General features: G+C 39.5%; 1 protein-coding gene across 1 annotated transcript in view; it reads left to right on the top strand.

The window, feature by feature from the left end:
* The first annotated feature begins 398 nt into the window (after positions 1–398).
* ADAMTS18 (ADAM metallopeptidase with thrombospondin type 1 motif, 18) overlaps positions 399–12,455 on the top strand; it is a 77,905-nt gene continuing 65,848 nt past the window's right edge. The window contains exons 1-2 of the mRNA XM_009890389.1: positions 399–468; positions 2,345–2,661. Of these exons, the coding sequence (XP_009888691.1) occupies positions 417–468; positions 2,345–2,661 (369 nt within the window). The 5' untranslated portion in view covers positions 399–416. The remainder of the gene's footprint in view (positions 469–2,344; positions 2,662–12,455) is intronic.

The following is a 12,455-nucleotide window of genomic DNA, read 5'->3' on the forward strand; positions in this document are numbered from 1 at the left end:
GGGGCGCGGCGCTGCGAGCCGGCCGGCGGAGCCGCTGCGGGGCAGAGCCCAGGTGACCATGCGGGGGATCCGGGCCGGCCCGCCGCACGCTTCGGGGAGCAGGTAGCACGCCAGGTGCGCGGCGGAACATGGACTGTCTCCTGCTGGTCGTCTGGACTGTACCTGTTGCGATTCTCGGCGGCAGCTCCATGCAATTCCCGGCTCTCCCGTGGCTTGGAAGCACTGTAAAGGCAGGTCGAGAGCACTTTCTTTTGCAGTCGCCTAGTGTGCTTTCATACCAGGTTACTGCACATTTTCTGGTGCCTTGTCTTTCTGCCTTCCCTTGTCAAGTAAATCTTGCCCAATACTCCTTTTCTCTCTCTCTTTTTTTTTTTTTTTTTCTCTTGCAGACCCTTCAGCTGTGCTGCCTCTGTTGCATGTCTCATGCAGCAACTTTAACCAGTGACAGCATCAGTGAATTGAATCATGGTTTGTATAGCTCTTTCTGTGTCTGTGTATATGAACATTTGCATGGATGCTTTTTTTTTTATTTTTTGGTGGACTGAGCATTTAAAGGGAAGAAGCCACAGTGTTGGGGGAACATGAAGTGAAAGCAAGTTGGCTGCTGTAAAACAGCTAACTATGGGCAGAGATTAACTTGTTAAGCCCTGTGTGCAAAAGCTGAAAGGAACAATATGTAACAGCAAAGCAAATGAATGAGATGGTAAATACATCCACATTTACATGTGCGATTAGAAAGATGAATGTGTACGTAGCCACAACAACAAAACCTCATGTGTCTGTTTTGGAAGCAACAAAAGTAATGAGAAGATTTGGGTGGGAGAGCGGAAGCAGCCATGCAATGCAGGCTAAGAGAAAACAAACCTGGAGAGACAGGACTTGTGTGGGTGAGAGCTCAGGAGCTGTTTGTTCCCAGGTTGCAGGGGCTAACACTTAGATGCTGATGACTTTGGGAAGTTTGAAGTGCAGTATATGCTTTTTATTGGGTGTGAGTGGGAACAAAGTACAATAGAGAACCACACCAGGGCGAGGAAAGGAAAACCCTCTTGCACCCTATCGTCTGCGCACAGGGGGATTCCCTCTCTCCGGCAGCTGCTTGCATTTTTTGGCCACCAGCCTGCTTAGCGTCCTCAACTTCTGCCGTTGATTAACACCACTCGAGGAAAGTGAAAGTTCTTGATGTATTGTTTCCACTGGCTAAGGAAAACAACCTATCACTGGTTATGTTTTCAGCTTAATGTGCGTCCAATAAAGCCTATTCAGGCAAAGAGATTGATAGTTTTTGCAACATCTGTTACAACACAAGAAGGAGGGGGTTTTCTTCTTTTTTAAGTGTTATTTCAGTTTAGGAAGAGGAGTGAATTGTTTTACTGTCAAGTGTGTGGACATCTTTAAGTATTCACAGAGAAATACAGCTCAAAAATGAAATGGGATTGGGAAGCATTCTATTCAGCATAATTACTCCTATACCCAGGAATAGGTGCAAAGGTCCTAGTTCAGCAAACGGATAAAATTCAGACCCAGCCTCCAAGATACAAGTAATCCCTGTATGGCTGGATCAACAGCAGTGGTAATGTACTTCAAGCTGGGCACCTGCTTATGCAGCTAGCTGAATCATGGCCTCTAGTTTTTCACTTCTTAGGTGGTTGTGAGTAGATCTTAGTCTTCTCGTCACAAATAGTTTTGTAATTTTTCACGTATTTTATCCAAAACAATAAACTTCTTTGACATGCAATTAGCAATGGCTGGCTAAAGGTTATTAGGTAGGATGTAATCTCTTTCTGCTGAAGGTCAGTTACAATTTGAAACCCAGTCTAATCAAGTCACTACAAAGGGATGAGGTTTCACTCAGTTAAGGCATTAATAAATTAATCCTTTAATCCATTTGAACAAGTGGTACAGTTCTACAAAGTCTCAGTCATGGTTACCCCTACAGTGATATAATATTTGCTGCATTCTTAGGGAAGGAAAAAAACTCTCAAACCAGAGCGGCCTTCACATTTGACAGCACTTAATACAGGGGGAGGGGAAAATCTACAGATCTGCTGGTGATGACAAATGTCTTCAGAAGAGTGATTGTGGGAATGTTCACAGCTATGCTAGTTAGTCTGTGCCTCTCAGTGGGGCAGAAAGGAAACAAACACTGTTTGAGAGCCTGTGTGACTTACAGGGATGAATTTACGCAGTCAAGCCTATACGCATATAGCCTGCAGAGCTTTCAGGCCATTCCCTAAATGAGGGAATGCTTCATGCCATAGTGAAAGCCTGAAGCTTGCCATGTTAGAATGACACTTGCCTTATTTGTCGGATACAAAAGCTGATGGCTAACTTTCTATTGTTACAGATTATGTATTTGTGACACCTGTCAAAGTGGATTCCAGTGGATCGTACATTTCACATGATGTTTTGCACAGTACTAGGAGAAAGAGATCAACTCAGAGTTCAAAGAGTTCCTTGCACTACAAATTTTCAGCATTTGGACAGGAACTTCACTTAGAACTTAAACCTTCGACCATTTTAAGCAACAGTTTTATTGTCCAGGTGCTTGGGAAAGATGGAGTCTCAAATTCTCAGGAACATGAAATTGAGCAGTGTTTCTACCAGGGATTTATAAGGAATGATAGCACCTCTTCGGTAGCAATATCTACATGTGTAGGCTTGGTAAGTGTTTATTTAAAACAAATCAGCATTAAAAGTATTTTCATACGTGGGATAGTAGCTAAAGGTATGTAATTCATATAATATTCAGGATACCATATACCGTTTGGTGATTTTCCTAATACCACTGGTTGCTATTGCATTTAACAGAAGAGGGTTTAGTTATAGCCAATGAACTCTATAGTATCCTTTGTGGTTTTTGATCGCAGTCTTTCAGGAAAAAAAAAACAGAAGACTGGCTGGTAGACTTAGTAATTACCCTGTAGCAATTTTCATTTGTTACAGTTTGTGATAGTTTATATGTTTTTGCTTGCTCTTCAGTAAATGCTCTTCCTGCCTTTGTGAACTACTATGAATAAAGAAAAAAAATCAATCCATAAGCTTGTGAGGAAAAAATCTTGTACCTAGGTTTGTCAATTGCTTTAGGGAAGGGTGAATTTCCTAGCTCAGCAGGAGTTATGAACCAATTTCCCTTTGATTCCTGTGACAATTCCAGCCTTATTCGCATTTATAACTCTTGATTAGTTGATCTCTTATGAATGTGTTAAATATTATCATTGCATATTTTCCAATTATGACTGTCATCCAAGTTCATGAAAAATTATTACTCATAAATGATTTTTTTCAAAATACATTTGCTAGTGCTCCTTGCCTGTAGAGAAGTTTTTACTGATGTAATTTGGAAGAATAATCTACTGAATTAATAGTTATTTATGTTTTTAGGCTTAAGTCATTGCACTTGCAAAGCACTCTCCTATGGATGCAGATTAAAGCAGTGACATTTAGTAGTGTTAGGTCTATGAAGCTTCCTGTATGCTTTGTGGTTGACTAAGGTCCAGAGGATATGTTGGGTCACCCTCTCGAAATCTGTTTTGCAAAGGTACTTGTCCATAAGGGCTATTAAACTGTGTGACGGGACCAAAAAAGGAGCACTTGAGACATCCAGTGTTTCCTTTGAAATAGTAATCAGTGACTTGAGAAGACTGTTCATTAGGAAGAGCTGTTGAATACTGGTAGCTGGATGAAGTAGTCTGGATTATATTTTGAATGCTCTACTTTTTTTCTCGGCAAGTTAGAGGAATTAGTGTCTTATAGTTCATTTGAACAGTTGCAAATGCAACTTTAGAGCAGGTGCCAGGAACTGGAATGTGGCTTTCCTTTGTTTTTTAAGTTGTGTTTGTAGTGCTGAACTGTTAATATCGGACGTGCTTAGTTGTTTCTGCGGAAGCTCCATTTTCACAACTGCTAGCTTTTACCATATTCAGAAAAAAACTGTTTTCACTTATTGCAGTGTTTGTCTTTTCCTCTAAGAGAAGTGCTCTACCTACACCTAACAGTTACAGTTTGGGTGATCACCCCTGTTTGGTCACGTTTTGTTTTTTAACATGCTTTATGAGCTAAGTGAAGCTGGGCTTGTCAAGTCTTGTCTGTAGAAGGAAGGTTCAAGTCTGCCTCAGGTCACAGAGAAACAGAATGTGGTGATCTTAACTGAGACTGAAATGGATCTTTTACCACTGTCTCGACATAGAGTTTGTTATGACTGGTAAGCTTCACTTAAAAAAGATCCAGAAACTGATCAAAAGCGAATAAATATTGTGGCATGAAAAAATTTATTATGGCAGAACCTTTTTCAGCACCTACATTATCACCAATTAGGATCTCTCTCTTTCTTTAATCAGTTCCACGGTTCAATAGATTTCACCGCAAATTGTTATTTTAAACTGGTAAGTGAAGTAAACCTTATAATAATCTCCTGCGGAGTAGGTATCACAAATAAAGCGTAATTGTTCCTTTCTCCCTATCCATTTATTAATTTCAGTGCACCTAATGAATCCCAGGCAACTCGTCAACAGGATTCTTAGTCTCTCAGTCTGCCTTCTTAAAAACGTGTCGTCAGCTGTCTGTAATGACAACCACGTCATTTTTTACTGTGATCCAAATTCAGTAATCATATGTTAAGTCTGGACGCTGTGCTCTGATCAAGAGAACCTTGTGAATAGCTTCTATATCCTCTTTGCACCAACTACTTTTGTCACTTGGTTGCCCTTCTTTCCTATTTGCTTTGTTCACTGCAATTAAACCGAAAGTGTTGTTTCTTCTATATGGTTGGTAGCACTAATCTTTCCATTGTTCCTTTCATTAGCAATAGCTTCTCTACAATAAAACTGCAGTGACCCATTCTTTCAAGCCTGGAACACCACAATGTGATTTGGAAGCAATTGCATTTCAATAGACTACAGGGACTCTTTGATCTAATTTTTTGGATGACCTAGAGTATTCAGTCATTCAGCTGTCTGTTATCTGCCGTTGCCTGCAGAGTAGACTTTTGAGAGAGTCTATATGAAATGGTTTGTTAGGCAGGATGACCTTAACTTAACACTGGAAAGGAGCAAGAGTTTGTTGCTTTGGTATAGATCTATTAAGAGATGTGTGTATCTTAGTCATGTTTTAATAGCTTGGTTGACAGAACGGCCCCACATTTTTATGCTGATTTGTTGATTTGAGACCAAATGTTTCCGTCAGTCAACAGAATTTTCTTGATGCATCAGAATGCAAAGCTGGATCTATGCTCTTTATCGGAATAAGTACTGTAATACATCAAGTTAGCATTTTAGGAGAATGTGTACAAGTTTTCTACGAGTACTGTCTCTTGCCTTTTTATCGTCAAAGTGTTTGGATGCTTTGATTTTCAACAGGAAACTTGCTTTCATCTGTCTTCTGCCCTTTCCTCCTTCAGTCAGCATTCTTTACTTGCTGGAGCATCTGTTACGCAGCAAGAAAAGCTGTGAATTTTTTTTTTTTTTTTGATGAAGTGAACATGCATGCAAGAAATCTTGTTTAGATCTTCCTAAGTGTGTGTTTCACCATCAGTCATTGAGTAGCAGCATCATACTTACCTAATGATGAAAGAGTATGATGGATTTATTCAAATCCAGGCTTATGTGTACATCACACAGACTTGCTCAGTCATATTATCAAAAATGCTCAAAAGACAGATGTACTTTGTACACCTTCAGAAAAATGTGTACATTCCCTCCAAAGAAGTTGTGATAATTTTTTTTTTCATTTTCATATATTTTGTTAATACATTTTCACTCCCAGGGGTGGGTGTTTGTTTTTTTTAACTCGTGCGACTTTGGGTCAACGAGTTCATTTATGTTAATAAATACAAACCAAGTTTTTCTCTTTGGCATCACCTTAATGTTGCCCAAATAGAAATGAATGCAAAAATTTCACTCCTTTCTCCACTGATATTCATTATTACTTTTAATAAAACTCTTCTGTTACTCCAGCATGACTTCTTGGAGTTTCCTTGAATCCTTTGTGCTGTCCCAACTGTTATACCCAGGCCACTGGTTTGTCTTGCTGCTTCATCCTCTGTTTACATTTTTCAATTCAAGCTGTTCATTCTTCCCAAATTCAATTGTTTTTCCAAATTCCTGACTCAAGCTAATTCTTACTTATTCTAAGTACATGCTTTTATTACTATCACTATTTAATAATATATTATTACTTATAATTGCCTTTAGCTATCTAATTGGGAGGCAGACTATGCCAAATCCACAGAATGCAGGGCGTTTCAGTTTTTCTGAAGGTGATGGTGCTGGCCACTCTTAGAGTAAGAAACCGTTTTTAGGACTTACTCAGTGTGGCTGTATCTGTATTCCTACCTCATTCCTCTTGCCTCGTCCACAAGTTGTACTGTCTCCTCTGCATTAAAAACAGATATCTATTGTGGGTACACCATCTTTAACTCCACTTTCATGATGGCATTGTCTCTAAGAGCCTTACTGCTGTCTTCCTAGTCTGTGTATAAACTGTGGTGTTTGTCTCTATATGCTAGTTTTTGTCTCCTTTCTGTCTCCTTATGGGCTGCTTATGTTAGGTCTATGTATACATAATCTCTTGTATAAAGTGAGTTGTTTACAGTCACACAGTAAATCAGGCAGAACACAAGAGGACCCCAGAGTTGTCAGTAGTCCAGCTGGGTTCTAGAGACATTCTTAACAGTATTTTATAACTGTGCATTTAGGAGCAGAAGTCACATTTCCCTTGCGAACAAGAACTCTCTCTTACAAAGTTGAACAAATTTACACTATAGTCCAATACACAACATAGAAAATAGTGAACATAATGAATGAGTAGTTTATTATATAGAATTTGTGGGGATGTTGCTGCTTTTTGGTGGAGGAGACAGGTGAGGGTACACAGCAAGTACAAACCGTGTGCCCAGAGGAAAGAAACATACGTACAACAAAAAGGAACTCTCCTACCATTACATTGCAGAGGAGACATGCATGTGTATTTTGAGTCAGAGAGAAAATCAGTGCAGTTCAGTGGAACAGATCAGGTCCTTTAAAACTGTATGATACACAGTTTTATTGTTCGGGCCAAATTCAGCCCTAAGCAAACGCACTAGCACGGAGGCCTGAGAGGCTGCACCTGCTTACACTAGAGGTGAATGTGGGCCATTCTCCCTTCTATTTATGTACCTCAATTAAAGGAGTGGAGTCAGCTTCATGCACTAGCTAGTGCCCTCCTTTGTTTTTGGTAAGATGTGATTGAATCTTTCATTATAAGGGGCCTCTTTCGCTTGTCTCAAGTTCTGTTATGTTTGTTAGTGTCTAGTCAAGGGAAGAGAAAGAGGAGGGGAGGATGAATCATGTTACACTCACCAAGCTGTCAGAAGAGTCTATGACTGGAGAAAGGGTTAGATGTAACACTGAGAGATAAACAGGAGATGTATTAATTCAATGGAAGTTGTGTGTGCATGTCTGAGGGTAGGCCTTTGCTCAAAGTATCAAAGAAGCCACAAAATTAAAGCTTCTTAACGCAGTCTGGCCACCTAAGAGGTAGGCAAGGCAACTCATGTACCCATTCTTTGTAGTCATTTAATTGCACCCTGTATTAGCATTATTTAAGTTCATGCTAACAACAGCCTCTTATTCCTAGAGCTCACACTTTAAGTCCAATTAAATATGTTGAGACAAATCCCAAGATTCTTATGCAGACAAACTCCCATCAAAATCAGTGAGCCAGACTGCTGGTAAAAGTACAAAATAATTGCTGTTCGCAGTGAGGTTCCTTTAGAAACCCACAGCTGTAAAAATAGGACAAAATTTGGCCCAGTGGGACCTTGAAGAGAAACTAAGTACAGAACTGACGATTTGACTCATTCTCAAAACTATTTTTAGCCCATCCACAAGTCAGTATACAAATCCTACATTTTCTGCCATTAGACTAGCACAATGTGAACAGCATCTGGCATACAAGTTCTTTGACTTTCTTTACATCCACACACCATTATATCTTCATCCTTTATAAAACACAAACTGTGTTTTACAAGATCATCGTTTTGTCCACTGTGTTGATAGACACTTTGCCATTATTCGCTCCATGATATGGTAAAGGTAAAAATAAGAAAAATCTTTACAGGAAAATGAGGTGACAATGAGAAGAAGCCATATTCTTGAAGATATTTTAAATTATGCTAGACCGATAGGAGAAAAAAAATTTCTGGTCTCAGCCTTGAACTGACTGCTGATGGGGAATGAATTGTGTGATTAGATTATTTATTGCCCTTCTCCATATATGTCTGATAAGCTTTCTGTTTAACTCTGGCTTGAGCTCTGCAAGGCAAAGAGGTATTTTTACCCTACTGATTCCTGATGGTTAAGAAATGGAATTAAAGAGGATTAATGATTGAGAAATAATCTGCTTCCGCTGGACCAGAAAAGTAATAGAGGTTTCATTTCTTCCAGATTTTTATATTAAAAAAAACCCTGGAACCCTTGAAGATACAAAGAAGAAACACTGTGTCACTGAAAGCACTTTAATTCCATCAGCCTGAACACAGTGGGCTGTGGATGTAAGAGCTTGCAAGAGTGCTCACAGGAGCTGGTGCTCTCAGTCATTTTTGCTCTATTATTGCTCAGCTGGCAGTAAGAACATGGAGATTGTTCGTCAGTGTATTTTGGACCAAACTTCAGGCTGTTGCAGGCACTACTGCTTAAACCCTTAAAGCAATTCCAGAGCGCCGTCCATTTGTCCATAGATAGACAACTCATCCTGGCCTTTCTTGTTAAGCAGTAGTCTTATCATAACTTCTAAAGGAGTTAGTAGACTCTGTCTATACTCAAAACATCAGCATTTTTCTTGCTGTAGCAAAGTCTTTCCAAAAAGCTTAGTTCCCACACTTTCCCTAGTCCATTAGAGAGAAGCTTATAGTCAAATGCCCTCATAAGGGTCAGGAAAGGATGACCTGTCTGCACAGACTTGACCTCTTCATAACAGGATGTCTTTGATGTAAATGAGGAATTTTATTTTAAGCGCCACTATTTTCATTTAGACCATACCATCTCTGCTGTGAGATGCAACATATTCTCTTCTGGACAGCTGTGAACTGCTGAACATCTGAAAAACTTCTCTTTTTAGAGGCAGATTCTAATAACTAATAGCAGCTTTCAGTCACTAATAATTAACCTGAACAAGGTTTTATTTCTGTCTTTTTCCCCTTCTTCCTGCACTTCAGAAGTGTTTGAGGAAGATACCAGGTTTGCAGACCTGGGCTGTAGAGGCTTTTGTTTACCCAAAACACAATGACAGTCTGTGAAACTGTAGTTCTAGTCCAACTCAAGCAGCCCACTCCTAGAGCTCTGTACCTGACACACAGCAGTAGAGGGAGTGGGAAGCACAGGAGTATCTTGGTTGTGCCCTGGCCCTGACACAGAGTCCACTTAATTTGAGCAAACAGTGGTATCAAAACTGTTCTTAAACATTTCTTTTTCCCCCAATCTTACTCTCTCCTTAGCCTCTCTGCAAAACCAGTGCCCTGATTATGGTGACACCTTTGTGATTTGCATACTTGTACTTGGTTGGGAACTTTAACTCAACGTAGGCTGCCCAATTGTAACCAGTCTGGATGGTCACTGGGAGTTTGTTACCAGCTCCGTAAATCCTTCAGTTATTTTGGCACCTACAGTTTTTGTTTGTCACAGTTATGTTTAAGTCTACAAGAGATTTAAGATAATGTTTTCTAATTTGCAACTTTTTAGGGAAGGGTTTGTGTCTCTGATGCACAGCATGTCCCATACTCTTCAAAAGAGATGGTAGATTGATCACTGTGACTGCTGTCCACTACTGCAAGCAGTGGGAGAAGGATGGAGGACTAAAGACTGTTTTCAATGTCTGTGGTTTTGAAATTTGCAGTCCGTGGATGGGGACAAGATGAAAGCTGTGGCTACGCTAGACAAAGGCATCCAGAACTGTGATGCCAATAATATATTGGTCAATTCTTTAACACCATTTCAGAACTATTTGCATCTGATTTAATTCTCTCCCGAGCACAAGTAATGTTGTTGACTTACAGATATATAGCTCTCCAGGGACTTTTTAGAAAATACCTGCTTTCTGGTTTTGGAAGTTGCGGTGTCCAGTGATAACCTGACAGCAGCCCCATTGAAGTCAGCAGCCTTTTTAGCCGTCATAAGTGTTCCCTCTGACTTGACTCCTGACCACATACAGAAGCTGTTAGCTCTGTGTGCCTCGCTTTGTAATGGTCTTCTCTCAGTGAGCTGGCAGGAAAGGGGTTAATCTTAGTTATCTCTGCAGTGAGAACTAGCAGTGGACCTACAGTGAGTTTTATCAGCTGAAACTCAGACTTCAGTATCTTTTTTCTAAAACCCACTCATTTTGTGTTAGGAAGGCTCTGACTAGCTCTTAAATGATATCTGAATTGAACTTTAATGGATAATTACATTACAAACTAGGTTTTCCTCTGTCTTTTTGATCATGTCACTGGGAGCAGAAATGTTGGTTCTTTCTTGCCTTTTCTTATCCCGTTTTAATCCCAATTCTGTTGCTGCAGGTCTACCATAAATTACAGTATGCTAAAGGAATTTCCTATTGATTTGCTCTGACAGTGATTTGACCAGCTATGTGAATAGCTGATGGAAGCAGAACTTATCTTTGGTTCAGACAGTAGAGCATAGACTAAAGCTTCGAGGTAAACATTTACAGAAGAAACCTGAAATCCTAATGCCTTGCAGCTCAGCACAATTTACAAACATGTATTAATTAAGCTTCAGTACTGGCTTTACTGTGTGTTAGAGGAGAACAGCATCCTGGCTCATAATAGGTTGACATCAGTAACCTTTTATTATTTATCATGCTCGGAAGTCACTAAGAATGAGGGTGAAGAAATGTCAAATAATCAGGTCATATGCAAGTGAATGAGTCTTGATGGTTGAAGCTCAGTACCGTGGGAACCATTATTGTCCAGAGTAATTTCTGGAACATGCAAGTTAATTTCTTTTTACAATGTTAGTTCATAAGCTAGGGAAATCTACAAACAAGTTGTACAGTCAGATGAAAATCCTTTTCCTGAATCTTATATGTGGCTCCCCATCTAGTTCCTGCCAAAAAATAGTAAAAGAAAAAAGTTTGATGGCAAAGATAATAGGTCTTGCAGTTATTCTTACTGGAATAACAAGGCCCAGCACAAACCTGCTTAATAGAAGAGGAAGCTGAGGCAATAAAGTGATATTTACTTGCACAGACAATAGGGCGTTGCCTTTTCACTCTTCTGTGGCATTAGCATTTCTAGCTGCCCCACTATGTACACAGCACACTCATGGCTTTATTCTTTGAGGACTGGATTCTTGCTGTTCACAGTGGGATCACTTGAATGCTTGTGCCTGCCTGCCTAATATATGTTAATTGAAGGACTTTTGTGTCTCAACATCTTTATTAATATTAATGGAATGAGATTTTTAATGGACCTATACAAAATATGCTTGACCTAGCTTGAGCCCTCACTTTTGTTTTTATACTCTGCAGCACAGTGTGGCTTCCAACTAATTTAAGAACGTAATATTATATTCTGTGGCAGAATACACAAACTAATGAAATGTGGATTACTCTTCAGATCTGCAGTTTCTTTGCCATGAGATATAAAATTTATATAACACCAGAACATAATTAGTTTTTTTTTTTTAAATCATGAAATTAAAACCAGATTTGCTTTTTCTTCATGCAAATTATTGCACTCCAGTCAAGAGAGTGAGCATTTAAAAATAACTTTATCTTGAGCAGGCTTGTCTTATGCCACACACTCAGTCTTTTTTTAGGAAGAAGTCATCAAAACAGTAAGTCTTAAAATTAGTCTAGACTAAATCTCAAGATATATTTCAAGTTAATATAGTAATTCAAGTATAAGCTGGTCACGGTAAGGGGTAGGTATAAATGCTGTAACACAGTGTTGGAGAAGAAAGTTTAAACTTTTCTAAAAATGTGGCTACCTAGTTTCGTTTCTTGTTAACACTTGACAGAAAGTTATGCTGTTTGTTTTGTCAGATGCAAGTATACATTAAAGGTTAAAACACCAATCTTGGGCTAGGGCCGAGGTGAGTTTTTTGCAGCCCACTATGGATGATAACAGTATGGACAAGAAAAGTGCTTCTGTCACTTTTGCACTTTTTTGCTACTTTTCCCGACAAAGGATCATTCCATATAGTCAGCTCTACGTTACATTGTATGCAGTGGATGTCTGTGAGATCACTGTAGAGACCAGCCTACCACAACAGTATCCACAGCCCCCAGTTTTTTTCTCTGTTTGCTGTCTTCTCTTCATGCTAGAAGCTGTGCTGAAGGCTGTATGCATATTTTTTGCACTCACAACATCATGTACCGATGATCAGATTGTTATCCTGCCTCTAGCAGCAAAAGCTTGAGCAAAGGGATGGAAGAAGGACAATTTCCAGGCTGAGACGCAAGCGAGTAGCTGATGTCTGCTGATT

The sequence above is a fragment of the Charadrius vociferus genome, unplaced genomic scaffold (assembly GCF_000708025.1).
Source record: "Charadrius vociferus isolate BGI_N301 unplaced genomic scaffold, ASM70802v2 scaffold498, whole genome shotgun sequence".
NCBI lineage: Eukaryota > Metazoa > Chordata > Aves > Charadriiformes > Charadriidae > Charadrius > Charadrius vociferus.